A 15,649-nucleotide genomic window follows, 5' to 3' on the forward strand; every position below is an offset into this window, starting at 1 on the left:
CGTTTTTATTTATGTATAATTTAAAAATATATATGAGTTGAACCAAAATCACTTTATTCGATTGCATATTTGTCTACTAATTAGAAAACAGTATATAAACATTTTAATAAGATATCACTAACCAAATAAATTTTGTATAACTATCGATAAATTTATTTTGAAATTATAAAGTAGAATGATATCCAGATTGGAATACAAAAACCATGACAATCTACTTTTAACTAGAACAAATTGACTTCTCTGAACCTATTAAAAACTTAATGTTGTGGCGGGTGCTCCAGAAAAGTTATTTTTAAACGAAACTAGTTTACAAGCTATCGCATTTCGGGAAAAATATCGCTGAAATGCATTGAGTTTGAGAATACTGTAATTCACACTTCATAGACCCAGCGCTCCTGATGTCGGTAGTTGACAGATAATTTTACTAATTAACAAACAAACAAAACATATAAACATCAATCATACTTACGGGAATTTAAATAGACACGAGATTCCTTGAACTTCTACTATCGTTAACGACTTACAGACAGATACACAATTCACTGGGACCTTCCACCTACGGCTTCCAGTATGCGAATGAAGCAACGCTATCGAATTAACCAGATTTTTATTTATTCTATTTTTATCCAGCAGTTTGTAAAGTTGACAATATATATCCCAGTGTTTTCTTTCAAATTACAAGGTAAATGAACTCGGCCTTATGTAGTACAGTGTCACTGTTTGTCGTTGAATTCAGAAAGATAAAATAAACTTTACTTTTTAAAGTGATATAAAGTGAATAATTTGCTGTATTTGTACTTGGTTGAGATATATAAAGATTGTGAAAGATTATGTATTTTTCTATTATAACAAATAATTGAAAAACACATAGAGCTAACAATGACTAATGGTTGTGATGGGAATATCTATGTAATAATTGTAATACTAATGTAATCAAAATACAAATCTATTTCAGTTGAGATTAATGTCTTTATGCAGGATGATTTTAAATTTTCTATTTAAAATATAGATATTCTATTTGAGCTAATTAATTTCAGTCATTGACAGTCGTCGAATGTTTTTTGAATGTTTGTTGAAACATGAAAGCATCCAATTTTAATTATGAAAAGGGACCATTCATCTCTACAAAGGATCTAATTTAGAAAGCGAAATGTTATGTCCTCTCTACTATCCTGTAGCCGCTTTGAGTATTCACTGAATTGGGATATGACATGGAGCCGTTCTTTTAATAATAAGATTTATCTAAGCAAAATTTGAAGTTATTTATCCGACGTGTACAACTGAAAAAAAAATAGAAAAAAAATACGCGTGAAAAAAACAAATAAAAAAATATATGTTTGTTGATTTCCATCCGCAACCCTTACAAATATTTTAAAATGAACAACATTAACAATATTGTATATATACAGAATTAAGATAAAATTTATAAAATAAATATGATGATCGTGGAGAACTGGAGCAATTATTACGATTCCATAGAAACAAACGATGTTGATATTATACAAATGGCAATATTAGAAGTAAACCTAAATATTTAGTTACATATACACACGTACCTAATTTGCTGTGTTGTGTATGTGCTGCATAAGAACCTAACATTAGCTAGTACAATGAAATCGCAAATGTCAATTGGATTATATTAAAAAAGATTAGGAAAAAATTTTTGCAGAGATTTCGGAATAGATCGAAGTCTCCAGACTAATAATGAAAGTACATGGTGATGTGTAAAACAGTTTGCATGCAATAAACAGGTGCGTGCTAGATAGGCTAACATTTAATGTTATGATTATGTCCGTTGCACAAGTCTCATCTGTTTCAGGGTTGGCTGTGCACACTCGTCATCGTGAATCATCTTCTAGACGTTTTTTGATGGCACAGACAGTGCAGGTTTTCTATACATTGATATATGCGATAATGACCAGTTACCTATTTTTATCTATGATGTTATATAGGTATGTATATAGTACGTTTATCAGATAGGTATCTCAACGGTATAGGACGAGCGGTTTTTTTTATTAGTGGCTATATAAGACAGGCAGCCCCTATAGGTATAAGTCACAATCTAAAATAAGTACAAACAAGTTTTTTTTACAAAAATGTCAATTTTTCTATAATCTCATATTGTCGTCAGTTAGATCTTGTTGCACAAATCATTTCGTGCAGCAAAACGTTGAGGATTTATCTCGTTGGGAGCCAATTCTGGGTGTACTATTACATAATGTTTATCATAATAATATTTTTTTATGAAAATTTAAACATTTCAACATTGTCAGACAAGGAAGTAAGTAAAATTTGACTTGCAAGATTTGATTACAGAAAACAAACATCGGAAAAGGTGAAACTAGTTTCTAAATAAAATCTTGTAAATAAAAATAAAGTAAGTATTTTAGGATTTATGGTGGTTCTGGTCATCTGGTGTCTAAAGATTCAGGGCTTATCACAAGCTGTTCTAAATAAAGCAAATGCAAAATATAAGTTGTAACTAACCACTGCTTATTTCCGCGTGCAATATAAAATGAAAAAACAAACTATACTTCCCGATTTCCTAATAAAATGAACATGCTTTTTTTGTCATACTCGCATAGAATGAGTTACGGGGCATTGGTCTGCATACACAATTTAATTAAACTTTTATTGAAACAAATAAAATAGGGACATGGAACAGCATACTTTTTGAAAGAGTGTCTACATATTTGTCTTTTAAAGATAAGATGTTATGTAAAATGAACTATTATTTCTCCGAATGTATTAGCTCGATTGTTTGCTTCTCAGAATGTTCAATTAATATCAATGTCGGTAATATCTTCAAAGTGAAATACGATTATTAAACTACGTACTAAGGAAATTGCTTTGTGGTAGTATAATATGAAACTGTTTTCTAAATCATCACTACAATATTTATTTGTGAACGTATTGCTAGATACATTTTAATATTTATATATTCTATTAAAATTGCATAAAAAATATCTTTACTTTAAATAAAATATCTAACATTTTATGCGTAATAACCTATTCTTTTATCTATCGTAATAACAGACTAGACTTTACGCTTATTATGATTATTATATATAAAGAACGTTCAACGGTCGGTCACATAAAATTAAAATCGCTGAAAGCCTGAGACTTGGTTTGACTTAACCTAAATATTTTATTACTTTTTTAAGAGAAAGAAACAGCTTCATAGAGGCTTGGCTAATGTTTACAGGCTTCTGGTAGGATAAGTAGGAAATGAAGTTAATGAAAGTAAATGAATTTAATTCTTATGATTAATCTTAAACGTGTCAACTCTATACGTTATTCTAAGGCCAGTTAAACACCTAGTTAAAAGTAACTTATAGGTCTAGTTCTTAGAAGTACTTACCAATATATTTAGATGCAATCTGAAGACCATTACATAATACAAATCCAGGTGTAAGACACGAGGTAATCTTGTCAGAGCGTGCCACTGACAGTGAGCCGTTCCCTGGGGACGGGCGCGGCGCCTGCTGCGGGTGTCTCCGTGTTTATTGACAAGTCTCTTCTAAACTTGGACGTTCTGAGAATATTCTATCTGTCCTCAATGCAATCCTAGTTATAGTTTATTGAAATACCCTGTTACTCATAAGTTTTGTCTCTTTCTGCCAATTTCAAATATGATAAAGTGCGATGACAAAACATACAATTAGTTTAAAGTATGCTTTAACTTTTTTATGAATAACGGAGATAATAATGTTAGGTATGTTCCTGATAACGTACATGAAGTCACAACCATTTGCTTATGCACATGGATTCTGTATGAAAGCTGCACAAATATTTAACGAACAGATTGGCCTAAATGTTCTAAACCTTACCCTACGTTTAGACCACACTTCGCCAAATACAGCCTTGGCTAAAAGAGATTTCATAAGATGGCAAATACTTTTCGCCAAGGGTGTAGTTTAAATTTGATACAATAAATATGCATATCATAATATCTGGAAATATGTACAAAAAATATATAAAAATAATATTTTTTTTTTTTCCGATCAAAATCTTCGTATATTCGTTTCTCCTAGCAAAATGTATGAAAAAGAAATTCGATTGAGTAACCACCTTTTTGACTCAGAGCCGGGAAGACAGTCATTTTTTTAATACACCTTACAATACGTGATTTTTAAAAATAATTAACGTGCTGAAACAATCTCAGCTAAACGGGATTATTTTATAAAATGCTTTTTTACGTCCTCCATAACAAAAGTTTGCTTGTAATACTGCAAATATAATTTTCTTTTTGTTGGGTTGGGATTGCTCAATTTTCCTTTTGCAAGATACGGGCTATAATTGGTACACAGAAAACTTTATGCAGCGTTTTACCATTTTTATTTTTAAATCTATGTGGTAAATTAAACCTTAGATGGTCCAGTTTTCTTTTATAGACACGAAACGGAATATTATTGCTTATTCATATTTCTTATAAATCTTGTGAAGTTCTACAGATACTTAGTCAAAAGCTAACTATTGTAAAAGCTATGACTTCCTATCTATAACACCTATTATTTGAAAAAATTAATTGCCGACACATATTACATCTTTCAACTATATTATTGTGGTTTTTATCCAAACAAAAAATGAAGAAGCAGCATGACCTATATTCATCAAGTACACTTAATGAATATACGTCTTGAGTGAGATATCATAATCACGAAAACGATCTCGTGATTACGTGAACGCTTTCCGTTTTCTTCCCTCGTCGCGGAGGGATTTTCATCTAATTCAATTGTAATTACTCGAGCCCTTACCTCGGTCCCTCGCCCACCAAGGGACTTTCACGACGACTTTTATTGATATGGTACACTATATACCTTGGAGTATCGAACAACATCGCTAAAAATATCTTCAATGTTGAAGGGTTTGCATCGTCTCTCTTGTTAAACCATTTGTAAAGCATTGGGTTTATAACGTAACGTCAGAGGACTGAGGACATTGCTTTTACAAATTTGGAGGTAAACTAAAGAAAAATTTATATTACTTTTTTCATGCAATATGACATCAGAAGGTTAAAATACTACTTTAGTCCATATTGTTGTTGTACAGGCTAAAATGGCTGACAAAATACTCTCAGCAAAAAATAACCTGTCACTTTAAGTTATAGATAAGTCATATTTTTACGTAGTAATCCCTTAACTTTTTTTATTAGACGAATTACAGCCAATTTACAAGTATAAGAGTTTTTTTTTAAATCTACATATGGTCAGCCTTGTTTATTTAATTTTGCTTGGTTAATTTAATTTGGTATTGTAATCATTGCAACTCCAAGAAATTAGCGAAGGGGCCTTCGCTAATTTCTTGGAGTTGCAATGATTGACACAAGGAACAGACAGAAGGAATAGCAAGGTGGAACAACTTAAACAACTTGGTCCATCACAATATTTTATATTTCAACTCATCAATTTACTATATAATATCTATACAAAATTAAACATAGTTTATTACACTTATTGTTAATAATATTATGCATTTGTTTAATATTAAAAAATGTAGACGGTGTTCAAAAAACATTGAAACAATTCTGTTAAACAATTAAAAGGCGAAGCAGTTTTACATTTGCCCAGCTCTTAAAATGTACAACTCTTCGCTGAAAAGTCCAAATAGTTACAAATATATAATACTAGAGAATAAATAAAAATAGAAACAGTCTTAATTATAATATTGACTAGAGTAAAGTTACCTACGATAAAAGTATAGAGGTAAGGGAAAATGCCGGATAATCACAGTTCATAGATTGGATGAAATAAAAAAGTGAAAAAGAAGGAGCGAAAATAGGAGTCTTAACATTTCAACAACATTCAATACACTATTAAGTAGATTATTATGTACACATAGCTTATAATTATGCTGAAATAACATTTCAAAATTGATAAGTATTTTTGAATTTGACACGTAAGATGTATGTTGCTTATATTATTATATTATAACTGTGGATATTTGTACGGAGCGGACATTAGAGCTAGAACAGACGTGTGGTTGGCGGTAGTTTAATCCTGCTGCCTGTCGTCTTCGGTGGAGCCGTTGGCTTTCACTTCTTTAGGGATTGCGGACTGGAACAGAGATTTCTGTCAATATTACGTTCTATTTCTTGTGCAACTCGCCATTTCATTAACGATAAAGCTAAAGTTACCACCGTGTTATCATGAACCTTCGTTTTATATTAGTAGCTAAAACTAAAGATAAGGATTTTTCTGTTTAGTGAAAAAATATGAATTCGAAATCCTTGTTGACTCCTGTCTTTTTGAATAAATAATGGATTTTTCATATAAAACTTCAAGTGATTTCTCAAATCTAGGTTAGTATGTAGTAAATACCTCGTAGGGCATTAAAAACATGTTGTTGTCAGATCGGCGTCCGAACCGCAGGCGCATCGACGGGGCACGCACGTCGCGGTCTTGCTCCTGCCAAATATAATTAAATCAATATTATTCTCTCTCACAACACACTTAAGTAGAAATAATTGAAGAAAGCAGTATGACACGAGCGTGCGTGTTGGACATTACATACGAGGGAGATAGTCAATGCAGGTCTCACACATCACACACACACGTCGTTTTACAACACGCTTTGTAGATGTCTGTCTGATGTCGAACAAAACAGTACAATTTCGAATTAGTGTATTAAAAAATAAACTTTGTTACAGTTTTCGTATAACAAAAAAAATATAGTGTTCTTTCTTAGTTTACAGAACTGTATCCCAATATTCCAAAGAGTAAACTTTGCAAGTTAAAATTAATGTCCTTATAATTGTGTTATAATAGGTTATGTTGGTGGTTTTAACTTTGTTAAACTAGAACTGAGGCCGAAACGCGGTTAGAGTAATATTAGTTTGAACTGTAAGTTTGACACATTGTTGTATTAAGTTTACTTTAATCCATTCTTGACTTTAACTAACCACTAACTTGTTTTACAAAGACAGTCGTAACAATTACTTTGATACAATTTGGCAATTAACGAGGAAATAAAAAGCCATCTTATTTTATAATAATTTATTTTAATGGCATCTAAATCGCTTTGAAGATAAGTGCGGTAGTAAATTAAGTATCGTGTATACAATTAAAAAGTAAAAGTATTGAGGCGAAATTATCGTGGAAAAATATTTTAATAGAAAATGTCTATTGATAAAATTTGACAGCGTTCTACGGTAATTAGTGTTAGGTAATTTAGAATAATAAAACATCCCCTGATTAAAACTTCAGCGTGATTGATGACAAAGCTTGATTCACGGCAGTCGGAGTTGGGACGAGTATTTGCATAACGTTTGGGCTCAACAAATATTTCAATTTCTGTTATGAAATGTGTACGTTAGTACCTGTAGTGTGGAAAGTGAGTGATAATGTAGGTAATAATTTAAATGAAATATCGTCATAGTCGTCGTGACGACTCTGGTCCTAACACCCATGAGAATTGAATCCTTTCTTTTGCAAAAACAGTTATGACTAAATTGTGGGTGGTATGTTTATATTTTTCTTATAGTAAAACGTAGTTAACTTTACACGTAGCAATCCAATTTTACTTTAACTTTAATCATCTCATATAAGAAACGAAGATTGAATGTGTTTGGGAGAGGTTACATTTCATTATTTAGAGATAGATATAATTCTTTTTATAGACTATGAATGCAAACAAGTTTATTAGCGACATCTAATTTAAATAGAATCCAGTTCATTAGTGATAAAGACGAAGAAAAGAACCCGTACCTGATGTCCACAATGGGTTCATCCGCGATATAAACCTGGTCAATACTCGTAAACAGAATGGGCCTTGTTAGGGGAATAACTTCATTATGCCGGTTTACGCCACATCCCACGTTTTACGTCTCCGCCGATAGATGACCTCGACACAACCTTATTCTCAATTAGATAAAGAAACTAATAATCAAAGTGTTAAAGTAGTTACAATTATAAATAACCACCAAAACCAACCAAATATTTCGTTATATTTGAAAAACAAACAATTTCTCGAAATTCAATAGACGTTGACTCGATCAAATGCTCTACCCTTATGGGTGGAAATTCCGTATTTATATTTTAATAGTATATAATTGACTTCTCCGAAACGACCATTTGTTTTGATGACTATTTATTTAAATCATACACACACAAAAAAATACACTAACAAACACATAACCTAACCAGTCATCAGTTAGTTTGGTCGGTTACTCAGCTTGTATTTAAATCTAATTCATGGAATTAAATTAAATTGTTGCCGTTCCTTACATAGACAAATTTTTGACATGCACTTGACATGTTCAAGTAACCCAGTATTCTACATTTTACTGAAAGTGGGTTGAGAAATTACGTGTTCTTGAAATATACTTATCGAAAATTATGTAAATGTGACACATCTTCGAGAGGCATTATCGTATTCGTAATACATATTATGTAAATTGTAATTCAATAAAATTGGATCACCTTTACCGCGTTATAAAATTGAGTCATAAGTATTTTTTCCCCTCACATATCGATCGCTATTCGCATTAATTTCTGAATTCTTGATATAAGAGATGAGTATTATTTATTATTTTCATTGTTTGTTATAGGATACTACATTGTTATAGTAATTTGAAACAAGTACGCTGTTTATACACTTTTACACTTGTAAGGCTTCCACCGTAAACTTTAAACGCAATGTAAGTACACCCTTTAGTTTAAACGAACGAAAAATATAAACTTTACAATTGTTAAACACCGTGTGAGCTTTGAACGTTGAAACTATCCGGCTTCTATAGAACATGAGAAAACAACAAATAAAGCTGAGGTCTTACCTCCTGCGGGAAAATGTGCGGCACGGCGCGTTCGTCGGAGCGGCGGCCGAAGCGGAGGCGAACGGGTGTACGGACCTCGCGGAGTGACATCAACTCTTCCATCTCGTCCAGCTAGGAACAACGATACAGATTAATAATATTACTAGCTACGCCCTGGGGCTTTGCTTAGCTAAATTTCCACCGAAATCCGCCCAGATTTTGCTCGATGGAGTAACATACAGACTCACATCCAAACTTTCGCATTTATTAATGAGATAATTCTCATAAACTTTTTCTTCTAAAAAGTTTTAATTTTAATTCTTGTAAAAACTTCAATTCTACGACATTTCTAAGGGCCGTAAGTTTTATTGATTCTAAGATGTACTTACTTAACAATTTCTTCATAGATTTGTATAAGACCTTAAGTAGCAGTAGTTCAGATGTTGCAAATCACTGAACTTTGCTCTGTTGTGATTTCGACTGGTAAAAGCTCTACCGACTACTCGTCCAGTGCTTATATATTTTTTAAATCTATAATGCTATATATGCTATAAACCTTCTCACTCCTCAGTAACACAAGAAAACTAGGCCACGATTCGTGAGTATTGAATTTGAGGCACACAGATAAAGTAATGGATTCGTGTAATGGTAAAACAAAGTTATGTAACACAAAACTAATTCCGCTGAATGTCGTATCTTCCTCCAGCCCCTCTAATAAAGATAAGGGATGAGACAGTTCTAAAATTAGGGATGCAAGAAATTGGAAACTTTCAAAATTCACTTACCTCAGTTATTTAATACTGAATTTTACATGACATTGGATTTTTTCTATGCAATTTTTAGATTCGGTATCTAAGTGTTGGTATCATAGTACTTTCATATGATACCTATTACGAAACCTAGAAATGTTTCTTTTTAATGAAATCGATGTCAGTATACATTTATTCTGAGAACAATTGTGTTCATTTTAGGCTGGCGGTGGTTTTTTAGTAGATAAGTACGAATTCAAAGCAATCAAAAACATCTTGAGATAATATTAAGAATGAAGATTGAATCAAACCCGAGCTCAGTGGTTTATGAAATTAACGTTTAATTTCCGTACATTTTCCTTACGTAGGTGCTTTAAAATTCACTTATCGTGAATCTTTTAAGAATGTACCTCCAAGACCTATTTACGAGAGAGAAAGTTTCTCTCTCTCAAGCAAAATGCGTAATAAAATTGCTTTCAAGCAAATAAGTATGTGGATTGGGGATAGCATTTAAATTGTTTGAGTATATCTCCGTGAAGGGCGGGATCCTCTACGTAACGCGGCAAATGCGATGTGACCACGAGACATACTTTCCCTAAAATTATACCGCCCTACATTAAACTTCAGTAACATCGCACAGTGCTTACAGTTTAATAGTTTTAATTTTCAATATCTATGTACATATATCAATAATTTAACTAAATATTATACATTGTTCATAATAGCATAATTTTACCGTAATTTTTATTTTGTCGACTTTTATCACCTTATATCGGTATGTGGGCTCTAGGCTATTTAATTAATGTGATAACAGTACAGTATAAAGCGCCGCATTTATAGTGTCCTGTAACCAGACGCACAAGGCCCTATAGCAGTTATAATAATCGAACTTTTGTGACTCATCGAGTGTCCGTAAAAGTGACTTACCTTATACTCACCACTATAAGTGACCATTATTTATCTAATCTGTGGTACAACTCACAGGCGCTTGCGGAGGCATGTCGGGGTCGGAGCGACGGCCAAAGCGCAGCCGGCGCGACGGCGAGCGCACGGACTTGCGCGCGAGGGCATGGCCGCCGAGCGCGTCGTGCTGTGCCAGCAATGCGTACAGCCCACCTAATGCATCCCACCCACTCCTACTCTCTGCCGCTGGTGCTGATGCTGCAACAAAGTAATATTATAAATGTGAAAGTCTGCCTGTCACTTATTTTGATGGAATTTGGAATACTAATAAAATATTTTTTGAGATCAAACATTTGTTGGAGTTTGTCGCGGGCGTAGCAGCTAGCTACAGTTAGTTAAAAATAAATTAACTTTACTTTCCTAAATTCATTTGTTTTATTATAATGTTCTAACACACCGCACATTCAGTTTGTTATTAAAGGTCTTGAAGGTCTCAGCGATTGCGTGATACCGTATCCCTCCTTAGAAAACAAAATTGGAAAAGTAGGTATACAAAAAATATGGTAAAATACTTCAGCGTTTCGTACAATTTATCAATGCTTGAAAAATGCCCCACAATATAAGTGCCGCGTATCTAAATCGCAAGTTATTGCGAGAGAAGTCAAGAATTCTCTTCATATAAAGATTTTGACACAGATTACATATGCTGTAAAAAATATTTCCTTTTTGTTATGTTGTATCAGTATTTTATTAAATAGGCAATTGTATTTCATAAATACTATGCACACGAGTTCCGCTCTTCTGACGAAATCCAATTTCTGTTTATATGAATCCAATAATTACTTGCCAACTCTATCCAAACTTTTTAAGGATGTCAACCATGTACAAGGTTATAAATATAGCTCGGAGAAACGATAAATCGATATATTCTTCCTAACAGTTAGTACGTAATATAATAGCTACCTATTGAGTAATTAGATATTGACCTAATAGAGGATAGACTCTGCCTGTTGCCTATCGCATGTTAATTGAATAAGTTTTAGTAACAATGATTGTTTAGTAAAAGAGTAATCACAGTTATCGACAAGTTTTATAGAATCAGCCTTAAGGGAATTGGAAAAAAATCAAAAGTAAACCTCATTCTATAGAGATATAGTGATTCCTTAGTATAACTGTACTCGGTTTATATAACGGTACTTGGTTTCATTTTTTTTAAAGTCTGTTTTATTTTGCTAACCTTTATTAATACTAGTTCTATATTCATTCATATATACTCCTAGCTAAGAGCCTTTCTGAGAGGCCCAAAATAAATATTTCAAATAAAACAACAATCCATCATAGCATTTATGCCCAATATTTGCTGCTGAGTTCTAAAGGCTAAGCTAAACTAAAATACAGTTATTTGTTTCAAAATAAATCTTATAACAACTTTGATAAAGCACATTATATGGAATGACATAAAGAACTCAAAATATACGGCCTTACCTATTCACTTACAATTTCCCTTGGAAAACTAATCGTTATTGTAAAGGCGTCTCTGACTATCCATTATAACAAGACTACAATATAGGCCCAAACGCTATTGAGACATGAAATTCGGCACATTTTTCGACGTGACATCGAGAAGGGAACAAGATAGATCCTTTCAATTTCACCTTCCTTCCCTATGCGTTATACGTTTTTCGTCATTGGTGCACATACCATGTATTATATATGTTTAGAACATATGACGTATATTTTAAAAAAATCACTAAAATTACTTGTTTTACGCGATGTTGACAATACAGAAGAAAATTATTGATAATATCTAACTGATTGATATACAATCAGTTATTTTTTTGTTATTTTGATACAATCGGGACTAATTACTAGTTACATAGAACAAAAAGTTGTCTGAAGAACAATAGACGGCAATTATAATATCTATTTTTAAGATAGTAATCTAACTGTGTGGGAAATCAGCAGCTGTTTTTTTTAAGTTAAAACTTATTGATTATATAATAATAATGCCATTGGAACGAAGTAGTAAAGTGATTGCTCAATATGGTATAAATGGCCTATTGTCATTGGTCCTACGATTAAACACCATGAGCTTCAACAGATTTGATGTAAAATTATAAGTAAGTAACAAATCTGCAACAACAGCGACTGTATTTCAAGCGAAACGTAAATTGAAATAGAGTTTCTATGCTTCGTAGTTTGTTGCACATGCACTGCTACGAGCTACGAAGTGTAGGCGGGAGTCTTATCTTAATCGTTACACCACCACCGCTTTATATATTTTTTACAAAAAATGCCTGCCTAATAGATAAGTAAACCAGATTTCGTACAAACTCTAGATATTAGAACTTAGAATTCTAGCCTAACAAGACACTTAATAACAAAACGTAAATTCCAAGCTGTCGTGAAGTTAGTCAGAGTAACTTAGTCTCGGAATGTGGAGATGTAAGGTCACGACTTGTGAACATAGGCCAAGTTAGAATTCCTCAAATTATGTAGACACAACTCTTAAGGAAATTCTGCTAACTATTCTATTAGTTACATCCATATTGATCTAATAAATAAAACTCAAAAAATTCGTGATTAAAAAGTTGCAACAGTTTACTTACAGTGCAATGATTTAAAACCCAAATACAATTATGACCTATAAGTACACATATTTAATTATAGCATGTTTTTTGCAATAAAGAAAATCTAGAACAGGTGGCAAAACTTGAAAAGTCATTGAGCTACACTTAATTCCACTTAACCATAATGCACCTATTTAAGCATTCTTAAGGTATAGTGCAATTACTTACTATGTAACTTACCGAAATAACATAACAGCTTGTCTTTATATCTGAAATCGTTTTTAAACGGCCGAATGCAAATAAAAATCTATTGTTATTCGCCTCTCAGAATCAGATTAACAAGGTGGATTTTGTGGCTAAAGACAAATATATGAACGAATTACTGTATACGATTTTATGGCTAAAGACGAATATAAGAACAATTATGAATTAAGGACTTTTTATTTACGAAGGTAACGCAGTAAATTTTTCTACTTGAAATGTAAAGGGATTAAAGCTTTTATATTTTTGAGAAAGAGGAAAAGTCAAATTAAACAAAGTTTTTCATTTGGCACTGCCCTGACACTGCAATTATTGAATTAGGCTTTTGTCCACTTTTATAAAGTCACGTTTTTCATTAGAGAAATTATAATATTCCTATGTAAATATCTGAATTTATTAACCTAAAGGATTATTGTGCCAAAAGAATTCAGTATAAAGTAACCTGGATTTGCATGTCATGTAATGGATTGAAATTAAGTAGTTATAGAGGCTCGAACTGTGTAAAGAATATGTCATTGAAATAAACACATTTATTTAAATAGGATAAAGGGTTTATTTTATAACTTTACAATTTCCGTGACATTCGTTGAATTTCCCGACAAGTGACTTAATATAAGATTGTTACGTTAAACATTTTTTATTTTTGTAAAAAACACTTTTTTGTTAAACATTTAAATATCTACTATCATCTTGAATAAATATATTATTGATTATTAATATTTATTTATTGTACTAAAATTATAATTTTACCTAGTTTCAAGTACACAAATCATATTTTATTGTCAGAATAAATAGAGGGGTTCCCAAAAGATAACTTTAATAAAAATTAGCCAATTCATCTTTGATTGTCTTCTATTCGCAGTTTAATATGTAAATGAAGCCATTATGTCCTGACATTTTAATCTATTCAATAGACAAAATTGTCGGGTCCAACAATCGCCATTCAATTTTCTCAATTTTATAATTCCACAACGAAAAACTATTTAACTGCCTGCTTTTGTAATGAAATATGCTAAAATGTTCTAAGTATTATTTCCTTTTAAAAAATATAAGAAAAAACAATTCAAACCTAAAATCTTAAAAAATTATGATTGTCCTATGCGAGTTAATAGGTTACGTGATCCCAACGCATAGTTTGGGTTTACGAGAACTGAATGTGTGTGCACCCCGATTTATTGTTATTAAAACCTTGACACGTGTGTGCTACGAGTACACCGACAGCTAATGCCCATTAATTGGACTGATACGATAGCAATCAGAATAACACAACAAATTTGTAGATCGACAATGACTAATTTTTTTATTTGCATTGCTCAGAAAAGGCATATGCTTACAACACTTCAACATTATAGATAAATAGTAGATTAGTTGCCAAGCAGCGAGGGCGCCTATAGTTCGAAGGTGCAAGTGATGCTTACACCCGAGCTAACTACTCGGCTTTACATCTCGATTGTGAGGTAAGTAGAAAAAACCTAATTATAAAAAAAATCCCAAAAACAAACAATATTTAAAGTAAAAGTTTTCTATTCCCGCCTTTTTTCATTATAAAGAGCTAAGTAAAGAACTTTTTTTTTTCCAGAACGAAATTGAGCTTTGCCGTTCGATACCTATTTAAAATTGATAACTATTATATTTATACGAAGACAAGGCTGAATAGCGAAGCCACCTCTTTGGTCATTGGGCTGAATGCATGATGTCTTAACATCTAAACATCTCGGGCTGCAATTGATGCCGTCCTTCGCTACTAATCTACTATTATTTGTTTAAACGTGAGTGCACCTATATGCTTCACCGGCTATTATGTGCGCAAATTGGCACATTTAAACCTACTCCTACCAACTTTATAGGTTTTTTTTTCTTCAATAAGTTAGTCATCAAAAGTCATTCAATAAATACATTAATTCTATGTGATGTAACTTTCTGATAACCTAGGCTGAATTGGTTTCTGGGTTCTTAAAATCCTCTTCCAAATATCACTTATACCTTCCTATTACCTAACTGCCAATCAAACACCACGAATATTAATACAAAAACTTTTCGCTTTGGCAACAACAAATATTATACTTATTAGAGACATTAATAAACATGATTTCCTTGCCTCGGATCGGTTTGGAATATTAAAGACACTTAGCACGCGCAAACTGCAAAGTAGGTACGATTAATTCTTGGTGGTTACATACAAATGATTATGCAAATGTCCCTTGTGAACAAAACTGTTGTAAAAAGGAAATCCTGTCGCGTCTGTCTATGTGAACGCGATAAACTAAAAAACCACCGGACGGATTTTTCGATCCCTAATAGCTAGTGTAATTCTTGTGGAAGGATTACTTGTAGGTGTATTATTACGTACGGTGAATAATTTATTATGGACTCTCAATTCTCATTAATTTCATAAAATGATTATTTATTCAAAT

At 32.3% G+C, this 15,649-nt stretch overlaps 1 protein-coding gene across 1 annotated transcript in view; it reads right to left on the reverse strand.

Moving 5' to 3' along the window:
* Window positions 1-5,381: 5,381 nt before the first annotated feature.
* The window catches only part of sNPF (short neuropeptide F precursor), a 40,176-nt gene continuing 29,908 nt past the window's right edge, over window positions 5,382-15,649 (reverse strand). The window contains exons 4-7 of the mRNA XM_053748158.1: window positions 10,484-10,662; window positions 8,774-8,884; window positions 6,321-6,407; window positions 5,382-6,056 (exon numbers count right to left, since the gene is read on the reverse strand). Of these exons, the coding sequence (XP_053604133.1) occupies window positions 5,994-6,056; window positions 6,321-6,407; window positions 8,774-8,884; window positions 10,484-10,662 (440 nt within the window). The 3' untranslated portion in view covers window positions 5,382-5,993. The remainder of the gene's footprint in view (window positions 6,057-6,320; window positions 6,408-8,773; window positions 8,885-10,483; window positions 10,663-15,649) is intronic.

The sequence above is a fragment of the Plodia interpunctella genome, chromosome 7 (assembly GCF_027563975.2).
Source record: "Plodia interpunctella isolate USDA-ARS_2022_Savannah chromosome 7, ilPloInte3.2, whole genome shotgun sequence".
Classification (NCBI taxonomy): domain Eukaryota; kingdom Metazoa; phylum Arthropoda; class Insecta; order Lepidoptera; family Pyralidae; genus Plodia; species Plodia interpunctella.